This window comes from Pithys albifrons, chromosome 1, assembly GCF_047495875.1.
Source record: "Pithys albifrons albifrons isolate INPA30051 chromosome 1, PitAlb_v1, whole genome shotgun sequence".
Taxonomy (NCBI): Eukaryota; Metazoa; Chordata; class Aves; order Passeriformes; family Thamnophilidae; genus Pithys; species Pithys albifrons.
In genome coordinates this window covers 106,915,767-106,932,017 of record NC_092458.1, presented here as the reverse complement: position 1 = coordinate 106,932,017, position 16,251 = coordinate 106,915,767, and the positions used below count along the sequence as shown (strand labels likewise).

General features: G+C 37.9%; 1 protein-coding gene across 3 annotated transcripts in view; it reads right to left on the bottom strand.

The window, feature by feature from the left end:
- The window catches only part of LOC139675506 (SAM domain-containing protein SAMSN-1-like), a 36,076-nt gene extending 29,801 nt beyond the window's left edge, over nt 1-6,275 (bottom strand). The window contains exon 1 of one of the 3 annotated variants that reach the window (XM_071563248.1): nt 6,100-6,275. In XM_071563248.1, coding sequence (XP_071419349.1) covers nt 6,100-6,246 — 147 coding nt within the window. In that variant the 5' untranslated portion in view covers nt 6,247-6,275. Of the gene's footprint in view, nt 1-867; nt 888-3,943; nt 3,964-6,099 lie in introns of those variants that run through there. The other 2 variants (XM_071563267.1, XM_071563257.1) reach the window with 2 other exon arrangements.
- Between the last annotated feature and the right edge of the window lie 9,976 nt (nt 6,276-16,251).

Below are 16,251 nucleotides of genomic sequence, written 5' to 3'. Positions count from 1 at the left end.
GCCAGTCCTGCCCATGAGTAGCTACTGATTTTTTTTCCCAGCAATGACAGACATCCTGGCCAATGTTTAATTCGGGGTATTTTAAGTTTCCTAGAAACAAAATATTGAAGTCAACTGGTCTATAAAGCTAATTAAAAAATTAGAAAGCAACTAATGCTGATTTATGTGACTTTGGTAGTTGTGCTATGTATTTATCCGAGAGTACAGTTATAAATGATGTGTTTTCAAAAAATGGCTGGATAAGGTTGTTCAGACATACTTCTTGAAATGCTCTTACTAGCTTAGGAAAACAAACAAAGAACTGAACTGGATTTGTTACTCTAAGCAAAATGAATATTAATGTGTCAATATTCCCTTCAGGAGATTTACTACGGCTTGTTTTAAAATATTCTGCTATTAAGGACTTAAGCCTGACTAGTGAAGCAAAACAAAGACAGGAAAGAAACAAGAAATTACCCTAATGTTGTGCAAGGTTGGTGAAAATTTAAAAGGTGCTGTAATCAAAGGAACACAGAAAAGGTGTCAGTACTGGACCAGGCCACCGATACAATTTTTCCTTTGACACAAAAGCTAGTCAAGAGTTATGTGAGCCCTCAATGAGCCTATGTCTTCATGTCAGCATCAAAATGTAGAGTCTAGTCATCCTAATCAGGCTTCTGCCGAGGCAGGTGAGAGAGCTGTACTTTCCCCACAAAGCCTCTGGACCCTGACTTTCTGGTGAGAAAACAAAATTCCTCAAATTTCAACATCACACTACGAGAGATATGCTAACATATATGTTAAGACACAAGCAACTTTCTGAAATTGCTGTTGGGAAAAAAAGTCTGATGAGCAAGAAGCATGATAATATAAATAAAGAAAAAGTACCAGAAGTAAGAGGAGCAGTAATATGATCGTAGAGTCTTCCATTCACAGAAGGAGAATAACCCAAGGTTAACTCTAAGCTTGTTCTAGTTTTTTATGAAGCCTAAGGGAGACAGAAAACACCTTCTGAAGTGTCACCTGTAATCTCTTCCTTCCCCATCTAGACATATATGGTTATTACAAGTATCATTTTTTCTTTCTCTGAACTGTCCCTGATAAAGGCCCACAGGTATTTACACTATAAACCAGGTTCTTAAAAATACTTCCCAGATGTTGTCATCTGTTTCTTCTTATTTAACAGAGTTCAAATGGATTTTGACAAACATTCTTTCTGCAAGAGGCAATGCAGTAAAGACCTTTAATGACAGAACTATGTGTCATCTTTGCCTATAAGCATAAATTTGCACAGCGGGCAGTATGGTGAAAACAGCTTATCACCAACTCATCACCTCTCATCATTGTTAGAATGAAATGCAAATGGAAACGAACATCACTTCAGTCCTGCTTGTGAAAATTAGCATCTGTGACATTAGCAGTGGCTCATTTATTATGCACTTGAAATTTCAGGGGGAAAGAAAACAATATAAAACTTCATAACTCTACCAGTCTTTACCTTTGAAATAAAATTAAAACCTTCAGCTTTCCTCACTCAAGGATAAATCCTAGTTAATATTCATTAACACTGAGCAATCTCTAGACTGCAGATCTTGTCCTACAGAAGATCTAATTATGTCTTGAATTATTTTTGGTGGCTAGGTTTGCTGTACCTATTTTCTATTTTCTTTTCTTCAATAAGTATTCACCACTGGAGAGGCACAATCCACTGTCTGAGAAAAATACGGCACCAAAAAACTTGCTTATAGCATCTGTCTGCACTACAACTCCAAACACTTGGGCAAGCAATAAACTTTACTCAGATAATCCCACTGAAATCAATGGGATCACAGCTAATTTATTCATTTAAGTGTTTTCAGAATCAGGATCAGGCCTTCTGTGAAGATTTTATAAAAAGGGGAAATTCTGTCCTCAAGTCTATGGCAAAAACGTGCATTTATTTCTGTGAAGTCAGGGTTTCATTTAAAGCTTATAAAAAGTAAAACTACTAGTATGAAACTGTACTGTGGAATAAATTTGCATATTTAAGTGTTTCCTCTCATTGGATTTGTTACTATTTTCTTGTAACCCTGAAAACAAATAATGGTTTATCACCTAAGTAAGTGAATATTGATTTAATTAGAAGCTTGGACACAATTTTGCCTAAACAAAATGTAGAGGCATTGACCCTGAATTGCCTTACACATCAGAAGTAAGCTGAGTTTAAAGCACCAAGCACATTTGGAAGCAGAATAAGGAAACAAAAACGTCTCAAACCTTTAGCATAAACATAGATCAACTGTCATGTAGAATAATGACACAAGACTTTCTTCAGTGAAGCCAGAAAAAAAATGGCACAAAGTCATCTTTGTCTCATGTGGAAATAAAGCCAAGAATCATCAGGCAGTTCTCAAGTTTGCTGTGTCCGGAGGAATGTGAGAGAGAAAGGAATAGGTTCTGCCCAGCACATTTTGTCCTGTGAAGTGTGCAAGACAACGCAAGGATGTTTTACAGATTATTTGCACCTGGTCAAATGTGTAAAACAGTGGAATGCAGAGTATCTGTATGGTGCATGGTGCTGCCTGAATTGTATATGAAGAAAACTAGGTCTTGTATAATTATTTAAAATGCTATTTTCTTACCATAATTCTAATTCTGCTTCATTCCACTCCCCAGATGCATTGACATTTATAAGGGCCAAAGAGGTTAAAATCCATCTGATTTCAGGGGTCTTTACTTCACTCTTCAAGTCAGCTGCTCTCCTCCTCCCCAGCTCTCTAAGGGGTGGTGGGACAGACTGCACAGACCCACAGGTGAAACACATCCAGTAAAAACATCCTTACCCCCACTGCTTTCCTGCTCTGCAACAGTCCGTCAGTGCACACAGCTCTCCCTGCAGTGAGCTGACTCCGGCCACCAGCGTGACCATAACCTCAGGGCTATGAGCAAGACCTGGTTTGTTTGACCTCACTTGCCCACAAATAATTTTGCAGCTCAGAACAGCTACACGATATAAACCAAGCCATGTCTCATCTGGCAGAAATGAAAGGAGGGCAGGTAAGGACTCCCTAAGGGAAGGGATGGAAGGTGCGCAGGCTCTGTCATGAGAGAAAATCATTCAAGGTCCTGAATAGACAGATAGGTTAGATTAGATAGGCTCAAAATAGAAAGCTTGATCCTTCAATATTAAGGAGGGTAATTTTAACCCTTTGGACTTCTGCTTTTTATTTCTGTTATCTGGGATCCTCAGCTGATGTGCAAAGTATAAATACACAGTTCCACACGAGTACTTGCAGCTACAATGATAAACATTTGCCAAGGTTCAGAATCCTTTTTCAGTATCTCTTTTGAAAGCATTTCTCTCTCAATTTTCTCTTGGATGACACCAGGTGTAGATGTAATTTTTTGCCTAACAAAAGAATGTTTGTTTATATAGCTTACATAAAATGCATTCAGTAGTTATATGCATATTCATACATACACTAAAGCTGCTAGACATTCAAAAACATTACTAGTGTGACTGCAGCACTACTGAAATCCTGCTGCATAACAAAAAAACCTGCAACAATACTAATTATTAGGATCAACCTTTTCACAGCAGACACTGAGTCCTAAGACAGACTTTTTGTCTATGCAGCACTTACCATGTCTGCAGAAGCCCCTTAAGCACCACAATAATAAATAAGATAAATGCATTGCACATAGAGAACTGGCAGTTAGATACTGAACACCTATATTACTCCTGTATTTGTCACTTGCCCAGCACTATGAGGGGCTTTATCCAGGAACAGTGAATTGCCTGGAGAAGGGCTTTAACACCAGCTTTGCATCGTATTCCTTCATCCTTATCAAAAGGCATAACTGGATGCCAACATTCTTCAAATTAGAAAGTAATAAAACCAAAGGGATTAAAAAGAAAATCTTGGTGAAACAATTTAATTAATGCACAGAAGTTCATACAGTTGTGATAAATACAACTGCTCACCATCGTTAAGATTCAGTTATCTAAAAGATCTTCTTGGTGTCCTCGGAGGGTCTAAGATAGCAAACCTGATTTTCATTTAACATTCCAGACGTTATGGCTGTACCAGACCTTATGGCTCTCCCATGGGTCTTGTGCTGGCCCTGTGTGGATGTGTTGGAGACACTGGGATGCCTATGCTGCCTAAAGGCAAGGTGAGGTATTCCAAGATCTTCACAGTGACCGTGGAATCCTGACCTGTGAGTAATAGGAGGTACCAAATGTTGTCTGCTCGGAGCAGGGCAGGCAGGACATGACCTGAGGAAGTCACTTGTGAAATGCTGTAACTTCTGTTGGGAGGTAAGGACCTGTGCCCTGTCTTACCCAATTCAGCATTAAGCAAGTTAAGTATTTACATTGCTTCCATGGGACAAGTTTCAAAATATGCTGCAGCAAAGTAAGATTTCTATTCTATGCAACATGGGGCTGTCTTCTCCAATGCCTTGTTTGTGGATAGCATATTGAGCAAAAGCATGGAAAGTTTACACAGTTCTGTGCAAAAGTGGGCTTACAGTAGGTGAAGTGTTTCAAAGGACACGACTGAGACAGAAAGACATTCTGAGACACTTCACCAAGACCTTCCACTTTTGTAAACACAATAAGACAAAGACAGCACAGCAAAGTCAGCAGCTTTGACACTCAGTCAAGTGGTTGGACTCCTTTTATCCCTGCTTTACACCTACAGAATCAAACCCATGAGCATTATATACATACATATTATATATATGTATATATCCTTGAGAAGCTACAATGCCAGCATTTTAGTAGCACAGAATGAATTAATGAATGAATAACTAACTGTGATAAAAAAAATGAAAATCAGATCATTGTTAAGGAATGTCTTAATCTGGAAGGCTTTTGAAAGTATTTAGCAGATAGGAAAACAAAGCCCATCTACAGAGTCTTTCATGGTAATTTCTTGTTTAATCTATAGTGTAATTAGATATTAATTGTACTTCTTTTCTGCCATTAAAAAACAGTATGATGACTGAACAGAAGAAAATGCATAGCAAACCAACCAGTTCAATGGTTTCTAAGAAAAACCATTTAAATGTGGGGGAAAATGGATGCAAAATAGCTTCAAATCCATGGTAAAACCCCACTAATTTTAACTGTTAATGAGTCATAGTCTAAAACTGCAAGTGCAATATGGAAAAGCCAGTGCTGTGTAAAACCAGAAGACATTCTTGCTGAAACAGTGTCTGCAATAACCTTTTAGGACACGGAAGTTACTATGGGAGGTGTATTCCCAAACAATGAGAAGATAGATCTGTAAACTTGGAGATGCCAAGTTACTGAGAGCAGAGATATACTAAGAGGCTTTTCCAACCTCCTTGTTAAATTTTCAGCATGGATAGATTGAGGAAAAAATGGATACTGAAGCACTGAGGTCAAGCAGTAGCCATTTCACTTCAGCCTTACCATATACTTGTACAATACAACTTGTACAATACAACACACAGCGGTAATTTTGCACTCAGTGCAGGGACTGAAAATAAATTTCTAGAACAGTATACATTGTTAAGCCTCTTGCAAAACTCTCCCTTCCTTTCTTATAATTCCAGATTGTGCAAAGTGTTCAGTTTAGCACATTATCGATTTATTCAGAGTATTTCTTTCAGGCTGAAATTTTAATAATTCCCACAGAAATAAAGATGACAAACACTGATTGCCAAGAACCCTCTTCTCTTTTGGTTATGATGATGCAAAAGCAAATTTATGAAAAAAAAGGAACAAATTTAATAGCTTTTCTAATTCTTCCCGGATTCTCACACTCTTTTCTGGGACATCTTCAGTTGATCATAGATCAAAGAGAAAGTGGGGATTTTGTGAGCCCCTCTGTTAAAAGACTGATGAAAAAATAAAATAATAAAATAATAGGTAAAGTCCAGCACCAGGACTCTTTAGCACACCTGTAGCAGCCTGATAATCATGATTACTTGAATTGGATCCTTACTGTTACAAAGTATATACAAATAGATTCCTGAGCTTATAGCACTGAGGCACTTGCTAGCACATCAGGAAATCCTGAAGCTAGGATTTAAAAGGAAACCTTCCTTTTAAAAATTGGTAAAAAATGCTGTTATTATTTATTGACAACAAAAATGAAATGATCTTACCTTTGGTTTTTGACTTTTCTCCTTATCGGACACGTTAGATGGTTTTCTCTTCAACATGTTTAACACACGTTTATCCAGCAGATGTGCAACTGCTGCTGCCTTTGTGACCAGACTGAGTGCAACAGGGGGTACTACAAACATGTACATTGGTTACTTCCTTGTTCTGTCAGGATATGACTTCATGAAGCTGCTTTGTTTCTTGGGGAGCAAACTGAACACTTCTTTTGGGGAGGGGGTGAGGAAGTGGGGAAGGAAGTGACTGGGACAAGAAAGAGAGAGGGAGGTGCACCAAGGAGATGAGTTGTAAAGGAGGACAGGGTTCAAAGTGATAAATGCTTTAAAACTTATCTTCCTCTGTGCCACCATCAGGCTTCATTAACACTTTGGGCAACCTCTGGCAAATCATTCTCTTTTCCTCTTTCATTTTCCCCCTCTTAGCCTTATGGCACTAATTGAACCTTTATTTCAATGTGTATTGGGATTCAACTGTGAAGAAGGTGTGCTGATGTTCAGAAGACCAAGGCATATTATTGCCCAGCAGATCTGCACTGCACTCTGGGTGTGTGATCCAGCTGATCCCCAACACCTCCTTCTTCTCTTAGCTCTGCATTAATGCAATAAAAACAACGAGATTAAAGGTCACTGTTTGGTAGAGAAGTATCTAAAGCCATCTTTATCATTTGCATGGTGGAATAATTTTTTGTCATTCATCACAGAATTTGGACTTCCTGAAACAGCACTTTTCAATCCTCCATTGTCCTTGATTTGCTGACAAAGTCGCACGGAGAAAAGGCAAGACTTAAAACAGAAGGCTTATAGCAAAGAGACAGAGAATGGCAGGGGTCCTTTACACCCACTTGAAAAACAGCCCAAAGGCTAAAGGAAAGTGGAGGTATTAAGATAGCTTTGAATTTCTGCTTCATTTTGCTTGATATTATTTGCCAAAGACAAACAAAAGTGTTGAATATCCTAAGTAAAACCTACTTGTTGTGATTCATAGGTCACAAAACCTGAAACCATGAAATTCTCCCAACTTTTTGCTGAAAGATGGAGGGAAATTCTTAATTTCAAACACCCAAACTCTTGGGCCACAAACAGAATTTCAACTAAAGCTTAATTTATTACAAACTAAAAAAAATATATATATATATATTTCTCAGTAAGTTGCAAGATAAAGATTCAGTAAGTGTCAAGAAAAAAATTTCAGTAATTCTTTTCCATAGTTTTGATAATATATTTTCTCTCCCTGCCCCCCCTCCACCGTAGATATATTGTAACCAATCTTGTAAGTTTTGCATAAATAAAAGCACTTTTAAAAAGGCATGCCACTGTGCAGGTCTCTTGCACCAAATAAAAATTCTAAAGTCCTTGTGAGTCCGAATCAGTGCACAGACCTGTCTTTCTTTATGTCATTCTTTTAATATTAGATTTGATGGAGCTCAGATTTTAAGAAAAGCTAAAACAAGAAACCATCCAATCTGAAACCACAAAGAATGATTGTTGAAAGCTGGTAAGAAATGCCCAGGTCTTATTTTGTAGGATTGCCTTTCACAGTCCCACAAACACCTCCAACCTTTGAAAACATGCATGAGAGAGTGCTAGATAGGCAAGTATTCTCTTGGCTGAATTACTCCTCTACCATATGAATACTCCAAAGGTGTGCTCATCAGTTTAATTCCCACATCAGTTTGCTATTTGGACTTCTATTTAAAGGTTTAAGAAAAGTTTTGGAGGGTTTCTTGGATTCTGATGGACAGACAACTGAATGGACTGAGACTGACTGATGAAAGAATAGTTATTGTACACCAACGTTATGAGGTTTTCTTTTCTTGGCCTTATAAGACATGGGGTTGGTAAGATGAAGGGGAGGAGGAACTGAAGATAAAGTACAAAAATTGTGTCATATATAACAAAAAACTTTTTAGGTTAGAGAGTTGCAAATAAGTATGTGTTGAACCTTAACCCATTAACAAAGATTTTCCCTTCACGTGTTATTCCTAGCTACACTAATTTAAAAGAGTTAAATGTGGAGGGTTTGATTATTAAAAACAACATACCATTCATAGTTCATAGTAATTAATATTAATATTATTATTATTATTAATTATTATGAATTCTAAGATATGTATTTCTTTTCTATATTTGAAAACACCACCTGAAGTGTCAGTTTAAGTTTCTAAGCATAAGGAGGTTTTCCCATGAGTATTTAATCAGCCTTAGTAATTCAGTAGAGCCATATGTTGTTATAAAAGCTACATATATATTTAATAGTAATTAAACTTGATTATTTAGCTACCTAGACTTATATTGCAGTATATTGGGGTTTTTTTTTTAATCTGATCCAAACGTGAGGATTAAATCAGACTCTGCCGATCATTACACTGTGATTTCCTGTCTCAGGCCACTGTTAAAATCTTCATGATTAATAAAATGGGAACTCATCTGAAGAGTAATATATGAGCTTCCTTTCTGTAGAATATTTATTGTTAAACAGGAGGAAAGAGGCTATTTCAAGAGATATAGTACCCACCCATATCTATTTCCTATCCTCATCCACATATCAGAAAAATTATAGCAGCTTGAAAGCTGACCTGATTATGTTCTTGCCCTTGGAAAGGTGACCCACACTAGTTTTAAAAAGTAACAAAGTGAAGAAAATCAAACATATATGGCATTAAGTTCATTTAATTTAGTTAACCAATATATTTCAAAAGGAAGTCTTTTGTATTAAAAATTAATAATAAGCTTGGTGCTTATATCCTCTGTATTTGAAGATAATTTTTCAAAAGGGAATGAGTATCTATGTAAAATTTAAAGAAAAATTCTTATACTTAGGTTTCTGTTGGACATGATTGCAGGTAACTTATTCTATTTCCTTGCTGGACTTTGAATCTGATCCAAACCCCAGTGAAATAAATAGAAGTTTTTCAGGTGAATTTTATGCGGCTTGGATTGACTCCTCTATTCTGAAATAACCAATGTCACTCTCTATCTGGAAAGTATTATGGGGAAAAAGGCTATCCACTTAAAAGTAATTAAGATGACCCCATGAGAATGATTCCCACTGTCATTATATTTATAAAAGACAACATAAGTTATAGCTTATTATTATCATTACTCATTTTTAATGAATGGACCATGAGGAATGGTCCTGGATATTTAAGTGCATTATATGCCTCCCTCCCACATGATATCAAAGTGTTGCAACAGCTCCATATCCCCTCAGAGGCTCCATCCAGTAACCTTGCCTTGAAAGGAGAGATCGCTTCAAGTCTAAACTGCCAGTGTAAACTTATCCTTTCAAAACTTGATTATTCCAATAAAACTAGAAAGTAGGGTGTGAAGTAGATTGAAGGGTTTAGCATACTGGCCACCTGTCAAAAAGCAAATGAAATGAGACTTTCTTCATATTAGCAACTCGTTTTTCATTGTCCATTAGACAAATCTGGTCCAAGTTTAACTGGAGACTCAAAGATACCTTGGGGCTGTACATTTCTTTCCCTAATGCTAAGCAATCCCAGAGTGTCTTAGTCTGTTTATTTTAATTAAAAGAAGATTTATATTTTGTACAAGAAAGGAATCATGCCTTCAGCCTCTGCTTTTATGGCCATGCCTCTCCCTGAATGATCTAACTCAGATACTGCAGAAATCTCAGAATAGCAAGTGAAGCTGAGTGAGTAATTTGCAGTGAATAATTTACTTAACAAATTTAATCTTTATTTCCTCAAGGAATGTTCATGAGCAGAACACAATTTCCTCATATGTATTAATTATGGGCCAGAATTTAGCTAGATACTTCCCTCTCCTGGTCTGATTTGAGCAAGGGCCGGCCACAGATTCAGTCACTGCTAATCCCCAACAGACTCTCTCCATGAACTACTACGGCAAAGACTCTATGGAAACTAAAGGGAACAAGGGTGAAAAAGTGAAGTTAAGCACTCCCTCCTCCCTCCCCTGACAACATCAATCCATGAAGGAAGACAGCGGTTACAGGCTGGGCTGTTTATAACTATTTAAACAACACACTCACTTGTATTGTAACTCCAAAGATGGAGGCTGTGATTCTGAGATGCTGGAGAGTGGAACTGGATGCTTAAGGTCCTGTCTTTGAGACTCCCACACTCACTGCAAACTCATCACTATGAGCATCCAGAACCTGATATTGAAAATCAGTCCAAAATGCTTCAGAACTTCATGTAACAAGGCGTGTAATTTCCTATTGAATAGGTTCCTATGTGCTTTTTTCATCAGGAATAGGAAATGGAGAAGCTACAGAAACTCAGAGTGTTAGAGAGACTAGACACAATGAAAGAATATCTCAAGCTTACACCTTTGATTTGGCAGTTTGTTGATACTGTATCAAGACTTCTATCCCACAGAAAGTACAATTTTTACGAAACCTGCAGAAACTGCCTATTCAGTCAAGTGAGTAACTAATAACCGAATTTTGATCCAAAAGCCCAGTCTTTGCTAAATAATTTACATTGAGGGGGACTTTTAATGACATATACCCAGTGAAAAGGCATAAGACACCAACAAAGAGTCAGAGTCTAAGCTTGTTTAAGCAACTATGAGGGCACAAAGCAGCAGGAATACTCCCACCATGCCAAGTCCCAGGAACTGTGAATTTGGCCTTTCTTGGACTATTGGTCTTTCTTTTCTTGAAAAAAAAAATTCTTCCTTCTCTTATGCTAATCCCTTGGCTGTAAGGTCAATTAAGTCATGAGGAAATATGGCAGGGACAGGCTAATAGAGCATTACCACAGGAGCTCCTACTGAGTTTAAAGAGGTGTCTGGCACAAAAAAGTGGTTGTTACTTTGTGAGTAAGAAAAAGTGTCTCATTGCCAGGGCCTCAGACTGTGTCCTTGGCATGTTCCCAACACTGCTTGGTCTAAAGGGAAAATGATGTACCAAGAACTTATCTCAAGCTTTGATCCCAACACATTCTCTTGCATTAGCAGCAGATGAACAGATCAGTCACACCTACACTATGTCAGGTTAGCACTAACACTAATAAAAATCTATACTACTGTGACAAAAGGAGTCTCAAGGAGATTGGCTTTCACCTATTGAACAAATCCCTTTCTTATTACCTTGAAGAGTAAAAGCCAAAGTTGTGTCTATATCTTCTAGGTATTCCTGTTGAGAAAACTCTTAAGTCAGCCAGGTTGGTGTCATGTAAAACACAGCCACAGTCTTATCCAGAATCTGTGTAATGATGTCCTACAGAAATGTGTGTGTCACTGGTGGTTTTCCTGTACATTTTATCGTAAGCAGAGTCAGTGATGAAAAACAGAAAGTAACTGGCAGGATGCTGCTGCTGTGAGTTCAGACATGCAAGCAAAGAGCACACTGTTTGTCTGGGTGAACGTTAAAATCAAGGCTACGTTCCAGTGTTCATACCTAGAACATCTCGATGGATTCCATGAGTGAGCACTGTGATTACTAATCAGCTACAAAGGCATTTTATGCCACATAATTTGCATGTTTATATGACTGTTGTTTTATAATCATTCAGCTGAAGCTCAGCCTCCCAGAAATGCATTTACAGATAAAGAGTGACGATTGCCTCGTACATCTATTCAAAAAGCTCAAATATCAGATTTTCGATAAAGGAGACTGATATAAATTTAGGTTCTGTGTTTTAATCTCATACACAAAACATGGCATGCTTCATTTGGTATTTAGACCAGCTTAACGCAGGAGCGCTGACAGTGCAGCAGGGGATTTTTTCAAGGTAGGCACATGAAGTCTGCCAGCCTATCTCTGATTAGAATCAAGATCAACAGAAGTAAATTCTGATTAACTCTAATGCCAGCCTGCTGTCAGAAAACTCTTTGTAGTTTCAGCCACCTTTTACCAGTAAATATCCCCTGCTGAATTTCTTCACTGGTGTCAGTGTCACATTGCTGTGCCATCACAGCATTAGGACTGCTGTGCAAATACTGATGTGAAAAGGAATAACATATGGCATACTGCATATTCACTTACAGAGATTTGATTTCATATGGTTTCTAAGGGAGAATACTATTCTTCCCTTCTCCTTAAATACGGTTTCAAGTGGGTGAAAATCATTTGGAAGTTACAGAGAGGGACAAGATGGCTTTATTTGTAACTGGCCTTTAAACTCTCTTTCTATCCATCTAACTGATTTGTTACCTGATGGATAGTCAGCAGAAATGCAAAAAGTCTTCATCAACAAGAAATGGTGATAACTTTATTTTTCCTCTTTTCTTTCATTCATGGCAATACCTTAAAAATCAAACAGGATGTGGGTCAAACTGTCTCCATCAGCAGACCTGCCAAATAACACATATTGCTAATGAGACTTGAGTGGTTGATTTTCTCTCATTTCCAGGCCTGAACCTCACTGCAGGGAGGTCTGGCTCCTTCTCTGTGCATCTGTCTGGCAGGTGTAGGTGGTCACCTCGACCCAATAGCTCCAGGGTGGAGGTGATGGAGATTGGGAAAGCTGCAGCTGTGCTGAGCTCCCCCATATAAAAGAGGCAGCACATTTTCTGCTGGATTTCTGCACTGAGTGCCCCACTGGCGGGGGGGGAGGGGGGGACTGGCAAGATGATCACTGCACCCTGTCCTAGTCATGGTTATTATCCTACTTGCCTCACTCAGGATTTCATGGGACACTTCAGGCTGTGGCTGAATGGTCACAACTGACTAAGCTGCCCTGGGTAAGCTGAGCCTCGCTAGCAGGGTGGGAACTTTTCTCTTAGCCCATCAACAAGATGAAGTGAAGCACAGTCACATAAATTTATTTCATTAAGCGTTTAAGACAACATGCTTTATCTCGGGCTGTAGGCTAAAAGCACTCCCAGGGACAGTCATGGTGCTCAGTATGTTTAAGGTGATTACTTATGTGTCATAACTTGTCTTTGGGGAGAGAAGGGAATGGAAAGAGGAGACTGTCTGAGAGTGTTCTGTGGAAAGAGATTAATGCTTTGCCTCTTCACAACACTCCTCTTCCATATTCTTTCAACTAATATTGACAATTTTTCATTGTATTATCATACTCCTTCCTCTCTCACTTCCCACAAATGTGTGAGTTTTTGACTCACACCTTGAATACCCCTTCTCTAGAGAATTTATTTTACCACCTATTCTCACCTATATGATCCTTTTTACTTCTGTCATGTGTGTGTTTTCTGTCTCTTTTGTCTTGCTGCTGCTACAAGAAGCAGAGACTGATGGAAAGGCAACAAAACTACTCCCTTCACAGCTCCATGATCTGCTAGAAGTTCTACTGAGCAAAAGTAGTAGTAGTTCTATACCAAACTGGAGAAGATTCTCACTCTAGGAGCAGTAAAACTCTGAAAGGTAGATATAGGACTCCTAGTTTACCGCAAATGTTGTTTGAGGGTTTGGCTTTTTTGTTTGGTTTGGTTTGGGTTTTTTAATGTCTGTACAAACTGGTGAAGAGAAATATTAATATTATGCTCTTCTAGTCTGGGAGGGGAAAGTTCACCAAAAAAATCTTTGAAATATCTTTGTTATCAAAGGCCCCTGAAAGCCCAAGTAATAATACCTAAACCCCTAAAAAATACCACCCTTATGTAGCATACACACACACACACACAAATTGCACTAACAGAATAAAGTTTTAAAGTCAAGGGAAGGCAGAATGAATGCTCTGTGATACCTGAATCTCATCCCTAGGTGTGTATATTTTATGATGCAGTTTTAATAATGTAGATTTAATATTTACCACATTTTCTCTGCTCAATATCTGTCCGGTTCACTGCAAAGGATGCATCTAAATAGAAGTGTCAGAGCCTGCAAACAAACCGTTTGAACTCCTGCATTTCTGGTACACTGGTATGTGTATTCTTGCTCGTGCAACAACCATCTGATGTGCAGAATAACATTCTATCCCCATTTTGTAAATGAAGCCTGAGGCAGAGAAGTGAAGTGATTTGTCTAGTATCACACAAGAGGTCTGTAGAAGTGCAGGGAATTGAACCTGCATTATCTACTTCCTTAATCACTGGATAATGATTCATGGGGTTAAGGAAGTTATGAAGGACTAGAATATGGATTTATTTTGTTGTTCTAGTTCAGGAAAACATTAAGAAATTGTGTTAAAAGCTATCTACTTTGCAAGTGAACATTGACCACATGTAATTCTAAGATTTTGACCCTGTGGTTAGATATGCAGAAAATCTGAGCAAATATAGCTACAAGCAAAGTTTGGGGAGTTTCAGACCAGAAAATTTGAATACTATCTTGCTGTAATATTTAGGGGAATTATGTGAAAGCATAAATGTGAAGGAAGAAAGCTAGGTATTAAAACACCTACACAACCTAGAACTAAATATAGAATCCCTCAAGATATCTGCAGAAGTTTCTGTCTCATGATCTTAACTATCTGAACACTTGATTTTCCTACATCCCACACACTGTTTGTCATCATTTCTTGTGCTGTTCTATCAAATGTAAGTTGTAAGTAGAAGTGAACAAGAAGTTTCATGTCATTTAACCTAATTATTTGGTGCTTTTGCAAAAAATATTCAGCCAGATGTCTTCAAATGGATTGGAGTGAAAGCACTTCCAGCAAGAATTATATTATGTTCATGTTTCCAATTTGCTTTCTTTATGTGTTAGGGAAGGTGAACTTCTTCCATCAATTAAATGTCTACAAAAAATCAGTCCAGAAATTTCATTACCATAGGTGAATTCCTTTCAAAATGAAAGAGAATATTCAGATACAAAACCTTTTCCAGTTCCTTCTGAAAAGTCCTGGTCTGTCTTCTAATGCTCTAAATACCAGAAAGTATTTAAATAGCAGAACTAGAGGTATGTCCACTGTGTGTCCATTGTTTCACTTCCAGTCTTCTTTTCAGGCCCTATTTTTGTTCATTTCACCCACAAATATTTTTTCAAAGTTGGATGAACACCCAGTATTCATATTAAATTTTCAGTCTCTAAAAACAAGTGTGAAATTATGCAAGACATACCCTACTTTTGGAGACTGTCACAACAAAAGTGTTTCTTTTAAAGGACTTTGAAATGCATTAATTATAATAATGCTGCAGCCTTGGAAACCTTATTGCCTTTCTGGCACTGAAAATCCTCACTCTTCCATTTATGCCATTGATGAGCACTGATATTGTGTGATTTCCCTTCATTTCTGCATGACGCAGATGAAAACAGAACTAATTTCTTTTGATTAATGAAAGGCATATTTTACAAATAAGCTTTAGAGGAACATCTTAAAACATACAAAAATGACTTACCAAAGAGAAAAACTAGCTTAAACTACTCTCACAAAACAAGCAAGCAAACATAATCAAGTTCTGAGCCAGGTCAGAACTTCCAGAAAATTGATGTTGCCCACAGGAAAGTCATTTGAGTATCAGGCATCATGGTATGCACTACTACTCACTACCTACATATCCTTTTAACTTAAGGTCACTAAGGATCCTTGAGTCATCTTCAGCTGTGGCTTCCTTATCAAAACCTCAAAATCCTAACCTAATTAGTCATGTGGGTAGCACTTTAATTTGATCTTCATCAGAGACTCTGAAGAAATCTGAAGCTGAACTGGCTTGTTCTCCTGAATGAAGATGAGCACACATAAAATGTGCACTGAGCTAATGCAAGCCCAGTGAAGATTAAACAGTTTGACTACAACTGGGAAGCTCCTCACCAACTCAACAAGCACAAGATCAGGAAAAAGTTTAGGATTCAAAACTGAGTCTATGCAGAAATAAAACTCCATTAATTTGTGTGAGAAGAAAAATTGCACTTCAAAAGTTGCAGACTTGGAGAAGCATACCCCAAGGCACCTGATGGCTTTGTTGGTCAAAATGTTCCTGCCAGCATCAGGAGCTGATGCATCAGGACAACACAGCATGAAAACAGAGCCTGTATTAGCTGATTCATCGGGCGGGAGCACTGATCAAGCAGAGTAATGTGTACTTTTTTTTTATTTTCAGTGGTGTATGGAAAGAAAGATAACCTTTATAATTTTTTTTAAAGGAAAAAGCCCAAGAAAAATGTCTGTTATAAAATACTGGGCTGACAGCAGATCCACATAAGAATAATATTATCACAGTGTAGGTGTATAAAGCAGCAGACAGGCAATACAGTCTATTTCCTTCAGTATGCAAAAGTGCCTCGTTTTGGCAATTCTAAAG